This window comes from Pseudorca crassidens, chromosome 2 (genome assembly GCF_039906515.1).
Source record: "Pseudorca crassidens isolate mPseCra1 chromosome 2, mPseCra1.hap1, whole genome shotgun sequence".
NCBI classification, from domain to species: Eukaryota; Metazoa; Chordata; class Mammalia; order Artiodactyla; family Delphinidae; genus Pseudorca; species Pseudorca crassidens.
In genome coordinates this window covers 142,845,712-142,865,286 of record NC_090297.1, presented here as the reverse complement: position 1 = coordinate 142,865,286, position 19,575 = coordinate 142,845,712, and the positions used below count along the sequence as shown (strand labels likewise).

The 19,575-nt window shown below is 42.0% G+C and overlaps 1 protein-coding gene across 2 annotated transcripts in view; it reads left to right on the top strand.

Annotated features, from left to right (window-relative positions):
- The first annotated feature begins 305 nt into the window (after positions 1 to 305).
- The window catches only part of PROX1 (prospero homeobox 1), a 52,128-nt gene continuing 32,858 nt past the window's right edge, over positions 306 to 19,575 (top strand). Inside the window, exons 1-4 of one of the 2 annotated variants that reach the window (XM_067728971.1) lie at positions 306 to 760; positions 896 to 1,001; positions 8,703 to 10,496; positions 17,461 to 17,566. In XM_067728971.1, the coding sequence (XP_067585072.1) occupies positions 916 to 1,001; positions 8,703 to 10,496; positions 17,461 to 17,566 (1,986 nt within the window). In that variant the 5' untranslated portion in view covers positions 306 to 760; positions 896 to 915. The remainder of the gene's footprint in view (positions 761 to 895; positions 1,002 to 8,702; positions 10,497 to 17,460; positions 17,567 to 19,575) is intronic. The other variant, XM_067728972.1, reaches the window with a different exon arrangement.

Below are 19,575 nucleotides of genomic sequence, written 5' to 3'. Positions count from 1 at the left end.
AGCGCCCGCAGATGGCTCGCTCCGGCCCGGGCGCGGCGATCCGGTCGCCCCCAAGCAGTGGCTGCGCGCGGGTGAGGGGGGGTGGGGGCGGGGATGGAGGCGGGGGAGGGGAGCGCGGGGCCCCTCTCCCCTCCTCTCCTCCCAGCCCCTCACCCCCACCCCTTTTATATTTTTTTTCCTCCCAAGTTCTCTTGCCTCGCTATCCCCCCTTGAATCCGAAGGCGCCTCGCGATTGGGTGCTGGGGCCGGGTACGTCAGTCAGACTGTGACGTGCAGTCTTCCTGTTTCCTTCAGCTGTGTCTTAAAGTAAATCTTGTTGTGGAGCGGAGCCCTCAGCTGAGGGAGCGCTCTGAAATAATACACCATTGCAGCCGGGGAAAGCAGAGCGGCGCAAAAGAGCTCTTGCCGGGTCCGCCTGCTCCCTCTCCGCTTCGCTCCTCTTCTCTCCTCTCCTCTCTCCCCTCTTCTACTCTCTTCTCTTCTCTTCTCTCTTCTCCTAGTCTCCTCTCTCCTCCTCTCGCGTCTTCTCTTCCTCTCTCTCCTCTCTTCTTGTCTTCCCTCCTCTCCTCTCCCTGCCCACCCTCTCCTCTCTCTCCCCTCATTCTCCCCGTCGGCCCGCTCGCGCGCTCCCGCACGGACTCACCGTCCCTTGTCCAATTATCATATTCATCACCCGCAAGATCTCACCGTGCGTGTGCGCGCGCGTGTTTTCCTCTCTCCGCCTGCAAAAAAGGCTCGGTCCCACTGCTCTCTGCACCGAGTAAGTATCTTCTCCCCCTCGCGAGTCCCCTCCCCTTTTCCAGAATCACTTGTACCGGCTTGTTCTTGAATGAGAAGAAAAGAAAAGAGACTCCCATTACTCACACTCGTGTAAACATCTTTCCACCCTCCCCAGGAGAAAATGGTGTTCTTTAAATGAATCATAATAAAATAGTGTCTAAACAGTTTCTAAGCAGAAGCCTCAGTGGAACTCAGCGCTCCGCCTCTCCCAGTTCCTACGAGTAAGTGATCCGCTTGGCTTTTCTTTCTTTCTCTTTCCTGCTGGTGGCTGGGGGGTGGTGTTGGCGAGAGGGGGGAGGCTGATAGTGCTGGACTTGTCGCTGATCTTGTCACCTTTTGTGTACTGTTTCTGGAGGGGGAGGAGGCTTTTCCTTCCTTTCCTTCTTTCTCTTGCCCTCTCTTCCCAGGAGAGAGGACCGCGAGGGGGACCGGGTCGCTTTTTGTTCGTCTGGATCCCCGCTCTCCTCCCAGCCTCATCCTTCCCATCTCCCCCGGTGAAAACTCCTGGGCTAGTCCCCACGTCCTTGCTCTTTGTCTTGTTTATTATAGCTGCCTTTCTTCCAGGAGCTTCCAATTTGCTTGTCATTTGCATACCTTTCACTTCTCCTTTTTAACCCCAGCAGAGGGCCAGGGAGTAGGGAGGAAGGGAGAGGGAGGTGTGTGTGGGGGGGCGCTCTGTTACTTTCCTCTCAAAACGCTGTCGAAGCCGAAATGTTGAAATCAGGGTTGGAGCAATGGAGAGATGGTCCTGGGAAACGAGCGCGGCGCCCCTCCCCTGTGCTCCCAGGACCCAGGGCTAGGTCAAGTTGAGTAGGGTAAGGTGGCACCAGGAGCCTCAGGGGTCCTGTGGTGGGAGGACTGGGGCTCAAGCGCGGCGGGAGGATGGAAGGATCGAGGTCCGGGTGGGGGTAGAGGATGTTCTCGGGCAGCGGATGTGCTCGCAGTCACCGCTGGCAGTCGACGTGGTTGGGCTGCTTCGATCTGATCTTGGTTCGTCTGGGTGGTACCTGCAATTTTGCCCCACTCCGGAGGACTGGAGAGGGAGGAGTGAAGAGGTGAGAGTGATTGTTACTGGGAAGAATAGTGAGGGGGCGAGAAGAGCTGCTATCTTGCCTGAACCTGCAAGGAGGGGGACGACGGGGGCAAGCTGGGGGGAGACATTACCCAAAGCCCAGGTTAGCAAATTGTTGGTTCTTCTGCTGTGCCAGCCACTTACTCCTCCTGCTAAAACTGAACGTAGGTGGAGGGTATGGATTGGAGGGGCGAGGTGAGGGGGGCGGGGGGCGGGAGGGAGGCAAAGGGGGAGTAGCTTTGGAGAGAGACTCACAGGTCTCCCGCCACTTCTCAGCTTTTTTTCGGAAGTTGAGAGTCCTCCAGGCTGGCCGACAGAAGACCTGGGAGGAGGGGTTGAGCGACAGTCTTAAATAGCCCAAGGAGGCAGGCTGGAGTGTGAAACTTCTGTTCTTGGCAATCCAGAACCCACTCCGCCTGGGGGAAGGCTGGGAGCTCACCTGCTTGTTTTTATTTTTCCCAGAAGGTCTGTGTTGTCTCCTTGAGCTTATAATAACAGTGCAAGCACAGGGTGGCCTGCTCTCAAAGTCAAGGCTACAAGTCTCTTCTCTTGTTCTCCCCCCCACCCCTTCTCTCCCATCTATAACCTCCTTTACAAAAAAAAAAAAATTATAATAATGTCCTTTCCTGGATTAGGTAGACAAAGGTCTGTTAGCCGAGAGCTGCGCCATGGGCAGGGCCTGACAGGTGTGTTATGTCAAGGAAGACAGGTGCAAATTTCCTCTGTGTCTGTACAGTTCCAGACCTCAGGGTGTGCGCCAGGGTTGCGGAGGTTTATGGGTTTATGGTTGCCTTGGTTAATAGGATTGTCCGGGCTCATGGGAACTGCGCTGTTGTTATGTTTTGAGCCCTGCCATGTGAGTTCTTTGGTTGGGGGTGGAGGACAAGTTGGTATGTGTTTGTTTATTTTTCTTAAGGATGTTGGCAGGCTGCTGCTGAGGCTGTGTCTCGGGCTCCTGTCTGCCAGGCAGCTGAAAGTACCCCCACTTCAGGCAGCAGGTGGAGGGAGATTGACTTTCCCTTCGCTTCCCTCTGGTTTACGCCTATTTCCCAGGTCTTTGGGGGCATTGGGGGGGGGAAGTAGTGAGAGCGTCTTGTGTGTGTGTGTGTGTGTGTGTGTGCTTTGGACATCCATGGATGGTGTGTGTACCTGCCAAGAATACCAAAGTCAGTTTGAAAGTGTTACTGTTTTTAAAGCTTATGTTCTTTAGCGCGCTTTCTCCCTGCCCAGAAGGAATAGGTATGTGCATAAACTCTTGCAGGTCGTATGTTAAATACTCTCATAAAGTAGAATGAGCCTGTCATTGTACCAGACATGTGCCAGATGTCCTAGTTATTACTTTGATGGAGAAGGAAAATCTCAAGTATGTGAGAGGTAACTGTGCTTTTCTATTTGATGCAAGATGTAGGCAGTCAGTCCTCTGAAGTTTCTTGCAAGAACTTCTGAGCATTATCAAAATGAAATGGGCTGTGGGTGGTGAAGAAGAAAAAGGGGAGTAATTTGGTTAACCTGTCCATGTGCTACAACATGGACCTGTTTCTGCAATAGTAAAATAGATGAAAGTAAGGACTGTGGCTTCATGTGTGAGGGAAGCGATTGAGAATTCAGGGTAAGCACAGTATATGGATTCTCAAAATCGGACCTTTTAATTTTTTTTCTTTAAACAGGCTACTTCTTGAGTTGCATAGAAATAGATCAGATGGTGAATGGTTTTTGTTGGTTGGTTTGGTGGCTTGGGTGATCATCCTTGTTTCATGAAAATGAGATAGTATGTGTCATTTTATTCTTTTGACTTAAACATCCAAGTTCCTCCTAATACTTTCTTTGGATGCTTTTGAAGTTCTTTCATCACTAAAATGTCATCTGTGGATATGTCATTTGCTTTATTTTTAATAAGGGTTATCTGTGCTTGGCACTTATTGATATTTTTATATGTCCATTGTGCAGAATTCTATTTAGGTTAATCACCAAGACCTTGTGGGGAAAAAGTCATGCATACCTAACCTAACATGCATCTTTGTTCTCACTTTATTCATTCCCTCGCATCTTTCCTCTATAAGTAGCACTTACAATCTTAAAACATAACCTAGCTGCCAGGCGTACTCTTTATTTGTTCAAAATGAAATAGGCCTTTTTTCATGAATTTCTTAGAGGCATTGTTTTGCATTTGCAACTGTAAATATAAGGAATATTTAGGTTCAAGGTTAACAAAAGATTATAAAATGTTACTGATTTTATAATATGAAGATGGATTGTGCCTGATATATTATTACTGGGTTCTAATTAAGTATGTGTATAAACTGGAAAGGACATATACATAAGGAATTTCTAAAACCTTATTGCCTGGTGTATTCGAAAGCTTCAAAGGACATTTAGAGTATTTCAATTCTCTTCAGAAAAAAAATAAATGTAAGTGTTTCTTCTTGAAGTTATTTCTCACTCTCTTTTATTTACTAATTTGGTGACTTATTACTTTTTAATATTTTAGGCATGTCTCAGAAAATACTCTGTGTTCATCTTGCAGGTGAAAAATGTATGAAATTTTTGATAGAATGGAGGAATTTAAGATAAAATGGTTCTGATTTGAGATCTCTATTATCGTAGGAAAATTTAAACCTGATATAAGATTTTGACAATACAATGTTAGTTAATTTAAGTATTAACTAATGTCAAGTGGGTTCCTCACAATAAACATCAAAGACTTTCTTAGCCTGATAGTGAGCAGAAACATCTCCAAAGGAAAAGTTGCTAATTAGCAGAAATGAACTCTTAAATACAGTGAAGGGGACAGCTTGGTAAAGGGCAGGGGTGGGGGAGTACCTAAATCAATTCATCTGATTGCCCCCCTTGAATTACTGATTTCCAGATGGATTTACAAGGTTCTTTGTTAGTGTTCTTCCACTTGCAGTTTCATAAGCGGCTTGACCCAAGTAGATCAGAGGCCCACTCAAAGGTTGTTTTCTAAAAGAAGTAAAGTGTAGGCTTGAACAATTTCTTCAAATCATTTTATCAACAAAGACAGATAGTCTAAATCATCCAAGCAGGAAACCATGCCAACCTTACCCTTCCCCTTCTCATGAAAGATTTGACTGAACTATCTGAGTAATAATCATAGTGATCACTTCTTTGTCTAGAATCTGGACTCCAGATCGAGGCATAAAAGTTGCATCCCCTTCCCCAAATAACTTCTTTATTAAAGCAGAACACTTCAGCACTTTCTACTTCACACTGCAGTGTTCCTTTGAAATGCTTCCCTGAAAATTCTTTTCTACTAACGTTGTCATCAGCTTCCTTAGGATTCTCCATGTTAAATTATCTGACGTTCTCCAGATAATTCAGATTTTAATGAAGAATCTTTTGGAGTAGTTAAAATCTGACTTGATCATAGTTGAACGTTCTTACCTTTTTCTGGGAGGAATCTGCTAATGTTAAGATACCCTTCATATAGGAATTATTAAAGTGTTTATGTAGTTAGATGCCAAGTGGTACGACACAATATTTAATAATAAAAATATTCTATGTAGATTTTCATATTAATTACAGAGGAGTTTACAGGAATAGAATATGTGTATCCAATCGATAATACATTTGGGTTCAAATGCTACGTCAGTATTTTTCTGCATACTTGCTGATACTGATGTTCACCAGTGCTGATCAAAAGGTTCATATCGCTGGGTTAAACTCAAAATTAATATAAAAATTAAAACATAATAAGAATCAGTAATAATTGTAGTTGAAACATATGGCTTAGTACATATATTGAGAAATAAAGGAATTTTAAAAAATCTTAATGGACAGGATGATATGAGTGATAAATTAATTGCATAACATTCTCTAAATTCTGAACTGGGAAATCATGGAAGCACCTTTGAAAGTGTTTTCAAGTGATTTAATTTACATTATAGTCGTTTAACAATGCATTTTCTTATGTGGTAAAATATTCATATATATATATATATATATATATGTTTGTGAAACATGATGCTAATAAAGTACTACAGTCCACCAGTTATAATTATTTAATCTTGCCTATAGCCTTCATGGGTTATAATCCCAATGTGTATGACTACTATACCTTTATTTCTGAGTTTAGGTCAAAGCTATACATAGAGATCTATTTATTCACGCCTACTAATATAATGCCTTGTCTTGCTGGATTATATAATTTTTCCTAGTTTTCTCATTTGTTTTGTCCTGATTGTTATGTCTCAGCTGTACATTTTACAATAAGGCCCCCAAATATTTAAATTTTCTTAGCCCCAAACAGAAACAAATCATTATTTAATCCAAGAATGCTGACCAGTTGAGAGAAAATTGCAAAAATCAGTTTCGTTCAGTGAATTTGAAGGAAGTTACAGGATATTTTCTTCTTAAAAGACCCAACAAGCACGTTTAATTAACATGTATTCTCCACTGAAGATGAGAATGTGATTTCTTTCCACCTTAGGAAGAGCACAGCCTTCCCCTTGGCTCAGGCATGAGGTAGGGATGCAGCTGTTGATACCTAGGCTAGATGAGAGGAAGTGCAGTTGACGCAGAGGTAAATGGCAGCTGGGAAGGGAAGGATGGCTGGAGATGACCTTGTGCTCATCTCTTACACCAGCGTGTTGTTTCTGAGCCTCTGTTGCGGAGATGCTCTTCCTGTAGCAAGGATGGGTAGGGGGAAAACCCAGATTGGATGTTAAGAGGAACAGGGGAAGAAAATACTGCAGAAAGTTTGTTCAACATTTTGATTGGTGATCTATGTGCTTTTCAGGTGATATTAAAGAGAAAATGATTTGCACCCAAAAAGACAAGAGGTAAAATTTTTAAAGAATGGCAATAAACTCTATTTTTGAAAAGCTGATCTACACAAAGTCCTCCTCGCAAAGACATCCCACCTCAATATGCAAGTCTTTCTGAGCTTTAAAATAATTCATCTTTTCTCTTGTTTGTCTCCGTCTCCCCTTTTTTCTTTCTCTCACCTGACAGCTGCACCTGATTTATCAGATCTAACATGTTAGTGAAATATTTGCCATTGCATTTTTGTATTCCTGAAACCAATTTCATTTATTAATGTGTGAGGGGTCACAATCATCTTGAATTCAGTTTTGAACCCTATACATTGAAGTTATCAAGATCTGTTTCCATTCCAAGTTCAGGAAATTTTATCCTGAGGCACACAAAAAAGTATTTTACCCTCAAGCATCCAAAAAAACATACAAAAAAGCATCATGTTGCTTTCTTGACACTCTGATACAGCCTTTATTTAAATGTATTATCTTCATATAAAAACTGAGAACAAGGGCTACATGATGAAATCTTTGTCGCTTAAAAAAATACACATTGCCATCTAAGCATTGAGCATTTTCTTGATTTTTACAGGTTATTTCATGCTGAAATTATGCCTATTTGCATGGATAGTCATTCTTTAAAACTAGCCACAGATGCAGTCCTAGGGAGCACGTAGATGTTTTTACAGGTGAACCGAAAGAGATGGGAGCTGTTCCAAACACTCTGCACGCTGCCTTTGGCAATAGACCCTGTTATTGTGAAGATGTGCTCTGTTAAGCAAACGTGAAGTTTAATATTAGATAAACCCTGTGTGAAAAAAATTTTTCATTTTCTTCATAAGACGTTCATTGTAAGCAAAAAGATGCGACATCTTAACATTTATACAAAATTTGGGGTTAGCATCGCTGGTTAACGTCACAAAAAATGTCATGCAAGTGCCTTTTTATATTGTGTTCCCAAGAAACAATGGAAGTTCATATACAGAGACGGTATTTCCCTTTCTCACATATTTAATTGATGTTATTTTCTTTCTTCTTTATATATCTTCCTTCAGTCTTTTTCTTCCGCCTGTGTTTTTCTCATCCTTTAATTTGGCACAAGAAATAAGATTCACAAATGGTGTATGTTAAAGAGCTTCTTTAGGCGTTTGAAGTATTATTTTGGCAGATTATAGAAAAAAAAACTAGCACTGAAGATGTATTTATCCTTGCCTAACTCAATTTATTGTTCCACAGATTGATTTCTAAAATGTGACAATGTCCTTCTTCTGCACTGAGTCCAACTTTATAATAATTGAAGTCATCAAAAACGACATCATGAAAATTTTTAAATATTCTCATACTTACATTAAAATCCAGCAACAGATACCGTCTTCAAATGTGATTTTAGTAATAAAAAGCACATATCTGTGCTAAATAAGCAGACTTGTAGAATGAGTATTTGTGCACTTATTTCCATGCTAAATTGGCCATTTATGTTGGAAAGATGCTGGTGGGAGTGTTCTCCTCCCCATTTCACATATGACAAAAATGTTTTAAAATTCAGTAATAAAGGGTGTGTGTGAAATATTTGCATTTTTAGAGTCATTTTTTCCCCTTAATCGCGTTAAAGCCACAATAATTTTATCGCAGAAATGGAATTTTTCATCCAAATTTCACGCATCCTCAAAATGTAACCTTATTTCTTAAGTATAGACCACTTTTATCTTCTTTTGTAATATGAATCTCAGTGCCCAAAATTTAATCAATTGGTTGTCAGAGGCTGTGTTCTTATAATCTACTGTTTCTTCTGAAGATAAACAGTATCATTTTAGGCATTTGTGAAAGAGAATCATATTACTGGTGCTTAAGCAGTTTTTGCTTTTTTTTTTTTTTTAATCTTAATCCATCTTAAACCAGTGGAGCAGAAATATTTAAAAATGTTTCATTTCAAGCAGAGTGCATAATAAATTGCAATAATTGTAATGTGCCATAAATCCCAGAGCCTATGCATTTTGCATTTGATTCAGGATTGAGGTCAGGAAATTTGGAGAAATTTAAAGAAAATGATTCATCAGTCCTTTTGTTCTGTTGGCCAGGGTCCCAGGATTCTTGAGCTGTGCCCAGCTGACGAGCTTTTCAAGATGGCACAATAACTGTCCAGTGATGCCTGACCATGACAGCACAGCCCTCTTAAGCCGGCAAACCAAGAGGAGAAGAGTTGACATTGGAGTGAAAAGGACGGTAGGGACAGCATCTGCATTTTTTGCTAAGGCAAGAGCGACGTTTTTTAGTGCCATGAATCCCCAAGGTTCCGAGCAGGATGTTGAGTATTCAGTGGTGCAGCATGCAGATGGGGAAAAGTCAAATGTACTCCGCAAGCTGCTGAAGAGGGCGAACTCATATGAAGATGCCATGATGCCTTTTCCAGGAGCAACCATAATTTCCCAGCTGTTGAAAAATAACATGAACAAAAATGGTGGCACGGAGCCCAGTTTCCAAGCCAGCGGTCTCTCTAGTACAGGCTCCGAAGTACATCAGGAGGATATATGCAGCAACTCTTCAAGAGACAGCCCCCCAGAGTGTCTTTCCCCTTTTGGCAGGCCTACTATGAGCCAGTTTGATATGGATCGCTTATGTGACGAGCACCTGAGAGCAAAGCGCGCCCGGGTTGAGAATATAATCCGGGGTATGAGCCATTCCCCCAGTGTGGCATTACGGGGCAATGAAAATGAAAGAGATATGGCCCCGCAGTCTGTGAGTCCCCGAGAAAGTTACCGAGAAAACAAACGCAAGCAGAAGCTGCCCCAGCAGCAGCAACAGAGTTTCCAGCAGCTGGTTTCAGCCCGCAAAGAACAGAAGCGAGAGGAGCGCCGACAGCTGAAACAGCAGCTGGAGGACATGCAGAAACAGCTGCGCCAGCTGCAGGAAAAGTTCTACCAGATCTATGACAGCACTGATTCTGAAAATGATGAAGATGGTAACCTGTCTGAAGACAGCATGCGCTCGGAGATCCTGGATGCCAGGGCCCAGGACTCCGTGGGGAGGTCAGACAATGAGATGTGCGAGCTGGACCCGGGGCAGTTCATCGACCGAGCCCGGGCCCTGATCCGGGAGCAGGAAATGGCCGAAAACAAGCCGAAGCGAGAAGGCAACAACAAAGAAAGAGACCACGGGCCAAACTCCTTACAACCCGAAGGCAAACATTTGGCCGAGACCTTGAAACAAGAACTGAACACTGCCATGTCGCAAGTTGTGGACACTGTGGTCAAAGTCTTCTCCGCCAAACCCTCTCGCCAGGTTCCTCAGGTCTTTCCGCCGCTCCAGATCCCCCAGGCCAGATTTGCAGTCAACGGGGAGAACCACAATTTCCACACCGCCAACCAGCGCCTGCAGTGCTTTGGCGATGTCATCATTCCGAACCCCCTGGACACCTTTGGCAATGTGCAGATGCCCAGTTCCACAGACCAGACAGAAGCACTGCCCCTGGTGGTCCGCAAAAACTCATCTGACCAGTCTGCCTCCGGCCCCCCTGCCGGCGGTCACCACCAGCCCCTGCACCAGTCGCCTCTGTCGGCCACCGCAGGCTTTACCACGTCCACCTTCCGCCACCCTTTTCCCCTCCCCTTGATGGCCTACCCGTTTCAGAGTCCATTAGGTGCTCCCTCCGGCTCCTTCTCGGGAAAAGACAGAGCCTCTCCTGAATCCTTAGACTTAACTAGGGAGACCACGAGTCTGAGGACCAAGATGTCATCCCACCACCTGAGCCACCATCCTTGTTCACCAGCACATCCACCCAGCACCGCAGAAGGGCTCTCCTTGTCTCTCATCAAATCCGAGTGTGGCGATCTTCAAGACATGTCCGAAATCTCACCTTATTCGGGAAGTGCAATATCCTTTCATTTGCCCCCCAAGGAAAACAAGCCCAAACCAAAAAGGCTTCCCAGAAGGTCAGGTTTACACATTGTTTAGAATGATGTAGATGACTATCTTCTTAAGAATGCAGTCTTTCCTCTTCTTCCGAGTAATAGGCTTTTATCAGCAGGCGTGAGGCACTTCTGGTTGCACAAAAGCTTCACAGGAAACCAACATTTTTGTAACTTTCACAAGTTGTTAATTGCCCTAAAGTGGTAGTATTTAATTTGTGCTTTTGCAGCAGGGTTTTTTCTGCTGTTTCTTCCGGTATTATCTTCTAATCCTTTTTTTTTTTTTTCCCCAAGAGTAGATTTAGAGGTGGAAAAAAAAAATCTCATTGTAATATTGAATTCTATCAGGTTTTATTTTAATCTAAGTTTCATAGCAGAATAAAGAGAGAAAAATCAGTTTTCAGATCCCTAAGACTCCATAAGAAGAATTCTCCCCTTAGTTAATCTATAAGGCTCCTGGTCTGTTTAAAGAAGGCCTGATTAAATCTTATGAGGAACAGTCTACTGATGGGAGGCTGCAGTGGGAGAAAGATGGTTGTGGATAGGGAGTTAGAGTCTCTCCTTATTCTTCAAGTGAGGTGTGTTCTTTTGTTTGTTCGTTTGTTTGTTTTAAAGGAAATATACAGGTACTGATTTATTCAGACGGTATCCATCTCTCTCCCGTTCACCCAAGGTCTGTTCTTTGGGTCTGGTGCAGCTGCCTCTATGCATGATTAACCTCTGTTCAGCCATACACAGAAATCTTTTGTCCTAACATACACAAAGCAAATTATTTTGGAAAGCGAGAGAGCACAATTAAATATAAAACTCAGCCGTATTCGACTTTAAAAATGCCTCTTTTATGTCTCTTTTATATTTTGAACCTGACTTTTATGTAGAGATGCCAGTTATATTTTTTTATTAGACCTGTCCTGAACTCTAGCTATTTTTAACTCACGATTTTTTTCTCTGTAAATTGGTCCTTTCAGTAAATTTTTTAAAATCTTGTGGTTGTTGATGTTTTGGGGGAGTAGAATAGTAGCATTGGGGGGCAACTAGAGACATTTCTTTTCTATAAATTGCCAGATGGATATGAAATTTAGCAATTAAGTTGGCTGTTGCTAAATTAAGGGTTTTGAGCAATCGTCTTGATGACCAGAGATTGACATTTTCATATCTAACCCTACTCCAGAGGCTGCCGTGTAAGTGCAAAGTCCCAGCTATGGTGGAAATGTGTTTTCCTTGATATGAAGTTCATCTCCTTCCAGCCAGCTCAGGATAACAGTGAAGATTTCTGATAAGGTGAATGGGAGCCACAAGTATGAGACACACTTGGGTAGTTAAGCACATTGTCTCTTTCCATAGAGAGGAAGAAGAGAATGCCGTCTTGAGAGAAAGATTTGAGGACTTAAGATGTACATAGAAATCGAGTCTTGGTTTGGTTGCTGATTTAACTTCTAACTTTCAGAGATCTAAAGTTGAATCCACCAGTCATGAATCAAAGCTGCGCCAGCCACCATGCCTTACACATCATAAGCAGGCAATAAACATTGGTCCAATTGGACTATAGCTGTTGGTGATGAGAAAGGCAAAGTACATAGACACAGACCTTGAACGTTTTTTTTTTTTTGCCCTCTGCAGGAGAGCACCTTCTGGGGTTCATACCAGGCTCATGTCCAGGGCTAGACCCCATTGCTCCTCAGAGGTCCCTTACTTCATTTTGAAGCCAGTGGTAGTGATGGTGGGTTGTTTCTCTCTCTCTCACTTGTGCGCGTGTGTGCGCACACACACAGGAAAGGGACGTGCCCATTTGGATGAATATTTGAAGCCAGGTTTCAAAGTCTTATAAGGCCATACTAAACTCTTTAACTCAAGATTCCAGTTTCTGGTTTTGTTTTGTTTTTTTTTTTAGACTTGTCACCGTATCCAGATAATTATGCCTGTGCTTTTTTTTTTTTTAATAAGTTGGGTCTTCTAAGAAAAAAATCTTTAGATCGCTCTAAGTGTTGACTATGCTCACTGTCTCACCCTCTCTAAATCCCCTGAGGAATTTTGAGGATTTGAATAGAAAGAACTTCCTTTTCTTTCTATACATATCAAAGACTTTAAAGAGAATTTAGTTGCTTCTTCTTCAGAGGAATAACTTCACCTCTGTCTTACCATAGAAGATTCTGCTCAACAGCAATGGTTTGGAAACACCTGTATTCATAGGAAATGTTAGTTGCTTACACCTGGAGTTGTTTATTTTGTGTAGCTAAATAATTTTGGCCTCTTGCTGCAATGAATGATTACATTTCCCATATGCCGGCCTTCCAGCCTCTGTTTCTTTCTCTTTTCCCTTCTATGATCTCGCCCTTTTAGCCGTTTATCTCTTTGCTGTATTATTTCTCAGGAAGAAGATAGGCAATCATCCTTTTCTAGAGTTCACACAGTTCTGAAGCCAGTGAGGATCTGAGTGTTTGCTGAGAGGTTGGGTCTGCTTTTCTCCTGTCTCCATCCTTGTATGGCGATGAGTTCTCCCCTTGACTTACCTGATGGTGTCTGGGCAAAATTCTCAAGCTTTTAGTTTAAAGAAATCTCTGGGAACCAGAGATTCTGGTTATCTTACTGAAGTAAGATAACAGCAAGTCATCTTACTTCAGTTTAGGTAGACAAGGCCATATGTGAACCTGTTATGCAGTTACTCTTAGAAAAGATCAATAGAAATGAGGAGAAATGGGATGAAATGGTACCTTCATGATTGTCATTATTGTTTTTATTTTTAGTCCATGGCTTTCCAAACTGTAATGAATAATTGAATTCTTAAGGAACAACTCTTTCCCACCGCAAAAGACATCATCTGTTTCCCTGAACAAAGTAGCCAAGATAAGAACTATTAAGAACACCAGCTTATCGGATAAATCCATTCTGAGTTCAGCACATTAGGCATATATGTTGTACGTAATAGAGCACACTACCTTGTTACCCCTTCTAATAGAAAGGAACTAGTGAATGTGTGTGCATGGTAAACTGAATGTCAGTGAACCTGCACCAGAAGGCAGGTGCATCTTGGATATAAAAACTGTGTTCAGTATCTTTGCAAATGAATCTGTTTAATCAAATATTGAATTTTATTCAAATTCCAAAAGAAACAGCCAGCCAGTTGTTTTTCCTCCTGATGTTCCTTGTCATTCATGCTCTTTGCATCCCAAGAAAAATAGCCTTGTTCGGGCCTCAAACATTTGCATGCACCCAATTAGAGCACAAGAGCGGTGTTCTAAGCACTTCAGACATGCAAGGGAAGAAACTGAACCTCTTCTCCGTGACAGTCAGCTTTCCCTGTTCGACTTTTAGGGAGAAGGTTAAAAAACATGTGAAGTTCAAAAAGGAAAATGATTTAATAATTTGAAACTAAAATCCATCTAGAAAACCTGAGTTAAAAATGAATTTCTAAAATGGGAATTAATCCATAGAAGTTGATGTTTTACATCTTTGGAAGTGGTGCGGGGCCATAGGAATTCTGTTAGGTGTATTAGCTGTAGCGAAACATGTATATTAAAGATTGGAAGACTCTGGATTCCCCTTCCCCCTCCCCCCAATTATGGACTAAGTAAATTAAAAATATATATATCCATAAACTACACATCCCACCGATTATGTTAAACTCCTTTGTGGAGCAACAACTTGCTCTATCCCTTTAATTACATGTGAGGGTTTAGATCTTTTCTCCCCCTTTAAGGATTCTAAGGGGGGAAAACTAGAAACATAGCAAATCAGAGCCTAAGGAGCAAGCTAAAATTCTCCGGGTTTCAAAGCGCTTTAGAAATTGTAAGCAAGTGGTCCCGATCCATTTGGTTGGAACTGCAGCATGTAAAACCTCTAGTCACAATTCAGGGTTCAGTTGGAAAAAAAGAGTTTTCTTCCTGCAGCCTTCACAACCTATTATTCTCCCATTTGCCTTTTTGCTGCCTCTGCTGCTTCTCCCGCGGCTGCTGTTTAGGTGAAGTTATATTGTGCTTGGTAAACAGACAACACTTAAATTCTCAGGTTGTTTGCACACCATTTTAGGTTCAGCTGCAGTACCCTACTTCTCTTATCTTTTATATTCCCGAGCAGATGTCTTTCATTAATTTATGGATTTATCATCGTTTTTTTTTCTTTTTCTTTTCTTTTCCTTTCTTTTTCTTTTCTTTTTTTTTTTTTTTTTTACACCTGGCAGCTGTCTCAAGTTTCAGCAGTTATTGTCTATTTTGCATTATACATAGAATTGAATGTCATCTGTCTTCACAAAGCTATGGCTAAGAGAATTGAGGCAAAGCCACATGAGCTGCCTGGACAGATCTTGTTTGCGTTCCATCCCCCCTCACCCCACCCCCCCCCCTTTACCTCCTTAATATTTATTTGTGCTCATTTTCTTTCCTGGCCTTGAATGGAGCTTAGCTCGTGTTCAGTACAGCTGTATGTTTACTGAATCTATTCCATCATGAGTCATTGTGCGTGTGTAAGTATCCTGGAAACAGCTAGTGCTTTCTTGGAAGAACAGTTGCTTTTCAGCACAAGCACTTAAAAGGGAAATTAACCAATTGGTCAGTTCAGATTTATTTTGAAGAGAAAAAAAAAGGATTATCTAACTGTTGGCTTTTAAATCTTTCATTAGCTATTTTTAATAGTTTATTAGAAACATATATTTTATGGGAATTTTATCTTAATTACACGATGAGCAAGAAATAAAGATGTATTCTGTGTTTCATTTCCACTGATTGATTCCAAGTATTTCCAACAGGAAGCATTTTAAAGCAAAAAAACGTACTTGAGAAATTCAAATTAGGATGATTTTTTTTCATGAAATAAAAAGCCTCTCAATCCCAACCAAAATACGATGGATACTTTGCTCTGTCTTTTTAGATAAAAAAAGACGAAAACATCTTAGCATAATTTAAAGACACTGAAAGCTCCAGGAAGTTTTGGTGGCTCAATAACTATCTGAGAACCACAGCAAAACAATTCGTTTTGTATGAGACCAAATTTGAAAAGGTTTGGAACTTTTCCCTGCTAATAATTAATTGTACTAGGTTGTTTGGACGTAGCCTTCTGAAAGAACAGATTAGAACCCAGATCTGAGGATGTTTGTCAAAGTTTGGACTTGCCTAAAACTCTTATCACGAGGCAATAGGAGACAGCTTGCAACTATTATTTCACTTATCCATTTGGACAGATGGTCCTGAAGTGTGCCGGGCTCCTTTAGTCCCCTCTCTCAGTCTAATGGAGGAGGGCCTTTCAGCCCTCTCCTTGGCACAAGAAGTATGTCAGTCATAAATTATCGTCTTTGTAATCATTAAGGATCTCAAACAAAAACACAAGTTCAGTTAAACTGCTTTGGCTTACAGATAAAACATCAAAATTTCTTTCTTCAGTGTTTATTTACAGTGAAAACAAAAGGCTCAACATTTAACCTTTCAATTTACAAACTAAGGTGATCTTTTTCAAATTGCGTGATATTAACGGGAATGCTAATTGATCAAATTCTCAGCAGAATATTTGGTCAAACCCCCTGTTTTAAGTAGTCAAGAACTTATCAGTATTAATTCGATTATGCTTCTCTAGGAACTTTCTGGTTTCCCTGTGTTCCTAAGCTTGGTCATGCCGTACTTGATGATGGTAATTTAGAAACTTTCACCTTTCCTAAATATCTGTGTTTATTTGACCTTGCTTCATACGGTGTGAAATTTTTGTTGGGTTTGTCAGCCAAGTGTGTGTGTTTGCTTACGTGTGCGTGTGTGTGTGTGCGCACACCCACATGTACATATTTTCTTTTCTTTTTTTTTTTCCCTTATTTTTTCCCAGACTCTCTTTTAAGAGAAAATCCTTAGAGAAGCTTCTAGGAAGGACCCTTAATTGACCTTGTGGGGGACCACATTGATTTTCTCCACGTGCATCTTCATTTCTGATAAATTATAAAGCCATTAATTTGCTGAGGAAATGGCAGGGCCAGGCTGCGGCACAGATGTGACCAGAGCCATCCCAGCTCCGAGTCTGCTGAGGAGTGCCAAGAATCTGGGGGAGAATCAGGAAGCCTGGATGGTTATGCTTAGCCTCACATTCTCTTGGGAACTGTTTTAGTTGCTGCTGTTTACAGATCTAAAAGGTAATGATGTTTCCAGATAAATAGACCTTCTTATTTTGGGTAAGTGGCCATTTATTGATCTGCTAACCCACATTTATTGATTTGTTAGCTCCAACCACTGTGCCACTCTCAAAGGAGTTAACTATAAATCCAGGAGAGGCAAATCGTATTTGGTTTTGGATCGTTGCTCTAACAAAAGCGACACCCCCTCCCCGTTCTCTCGGTGCCCAAACTACCCCTCCCCAGTTTTAGCTGTTATTGAAAAGGAAACAATTAAAAGGATATAATAATAAGACAGGAAGAAAGTGAGTCAAGATGCTCCGTTATATGAGCGCTGAAAGGTGAAATGTGAAGCTTGCCTGACAGTGTTCAGAATAATGCATTTTATATTTTCGTGTACATTAGTATAATAATTGGATGTCATCTGCGGAGAGCGGAGAGAACAAACAGAACTGTAATTGTGAAGAAGGAAACAACTCTCACGATAAAGAGTTGTGCAGTACCTGTTGGGTGCATTTGTCTCCTTAGCAACAAGTGAACGTATAGATAGCGTAAGGACTTCAAACAGGGGGAACGTTTTGCCATCCTCACCACGAAGTCTCCAGGATTCCGCAACTAAATTGTGCATCTTCGCCATTATATTTGGCAAATTCTGACCGGCAGTGGTCATTGTGAGCAGGCAGCAGCAAGTTAGTGGTGGATTCCATGGCCAACGCCATTTATCTTCCAGAATTCCTATGGCTGCTGGGTGGTGGGCCTCCAGATTCCTGGGGGGGGGGCAGGGGAAGGGAGGGATGGTAGGTGCTTGTGTTTCAAGAAATTGTTTCCTTAACCAATTGCATCCTACATGCAGGAAGGATTGTCACCCAATCACTTGAAAAAAGCAAAGCTCATGTTCTTTTACACCCGTTATCCCAGCTCCAACATGCTGAAAACCTACTTCTCTGATGTAAAGGTAAGGACATATTTCATTATTAATGTTTTCAATTTCTGTGCATGAGGTAGTGATTTGAACTCTTGGAAGTTAATGGAGATGAGTGTGGAGTTGGTTGGTGAATACACCTACGTTGTAATTGATTTAATGCATTTGTCCTTTGGTCTAAGGCTTCGCGAAGCAAAGAGGAGGCTCCTTGTGTGTTAAGACAAAAGGATTGGGCGCACAGGTTTTCATTCTAGTCCGGGAAACTTAACCTCCGTCTTTATGTGTCTTAACTCCTGGGGAGAAATTTCAGTTGGTCCTGGAGGGATGTGCTTTAGAGAATTTTATTTTCCTCCCCTCAGCCACAGTAAACTGTTTCTGTTTTTGTTTCTGTTAGTTTCCCCATATTTGTGCTTAGGAAAGCAAACACTAGCACCTCTTTTTCCCCCTGTCGAAAGGAGCGTACATTGAAATTCTCTCTGCAGTAGCTGCTTAAAAACAAAAGTGATGATTGTCTCTTATTTACAACTTAATTTGTTGTTGATGTAGAGTACACTGAGCATAAGGAGAATGAATAAAGTGACAGATTCAGGACACATTATTCAAATGAGGATATGAAAGCTGTCGGCCTACAGCTGCAGCCTCCCTCATTCTACAGAATATGGGGACCTCCTGGTTCTCTGTGTGTGTGTGTGTGTGTGTGTGTGTGTGTGTGTGTATGCGTCTGTGTCTATGTGTGGGTTTTAAGTAATTGTTTGCAACAACTTGATGTTGTGTTAATCATCTGTAACTTTTTAAAACATAGATTGGGTTTTGATGATGATAATGACACACATGGTATCATTATCCAACGAACTCGATAAACATTACATTAGCCGAGATTAGTTTATTAAGGCTGGGTGCTCTTCCCCCCACCCTCTCCTGCCCACCCCCGTGTGTACAAGTTCTTATTTCTGCCACGGAGAACCCACGAGCTGCCAAAATGTGCCCCTTCCTCCGCGACTCCCCTCTCGCTGCAGTGGGTTTTGTGCCCGATGTCTGAGTCGTTTCATTGGCCCCTTTCGCAGGCCGACCCATTTCAGTCTTGCCTTCACTGGTGTTTTACTTGGCCTTGTAAGAAAAGTTCTGTTTTCCCTCCTGTTTGCTTTTAAATCGTGTAGCAACTTCAGCCTTTTATCTCTCTCCTTCCCTGGCTGAGCTCCTTAAGGAAGGCATGTTTCCTCCTCCTTCAGTGCCAGCAAACTGGGCAGGATGGGAAGGCAGAGAGAGGCAGTTACTGAAACAGCTGGATAAGAATCATTAAGCCCAAGAAAGGTCGAGTGCCACAGTAGACCAGGACAGGGTTGGGACCTTGTGGGGGACCATCTGAAACTGACAAACTGAAGGGCATTTGTCGATTGGTTGAGGACCAACCAGCTTCTAGAGCCTAGTTCTTCTTCCAGGGCATCCTCCCAACCCTTTAGTTCTAGGAGGGGGACATTGAGGAGAGGGAGAAAATTGTTATTTTGTGTGTGTGTGTGTGTGTGTGTGTGTGTGTGTGTGTGTGTGTGTTTAGATGTCCATGTTACCTCCTTCACTCCTCTTGGTGCTGTGATCTGCAGTGTTGTGATATAATGATAACAACACCTTATATTATCTATAATACAATATCCTTTCATTCAGAAGGCCAAAGAGCTTTACAAACTGCATACATAGGGATCACTCATCTACCACTGACATGCAGACACCTAGAGGGTGGAAAGTAGAAGCCATTCTGAGCCAGCAACACTATCCAACGGTAGATGTAAATATTAGAAGCATTCATGCTTTTGCACACGTGTGGCGGGGGGAAGGGCAAGGGTGGGGGAGATTGTGGATTTGTAGCTTTAGAAATACCGGGCACTGTAAACCAACAAGAAATTGTTCCCATTCCTTTAGAACACATCTAGTAATTCAGCTTTGCAAATAATCACTCACTTTATGTAAATAACAATTAAATACCTGGGTGACCATTTCATTTAAAAAAGCATTAATATTCAGATTATAGATTCCATCCATATTCTATC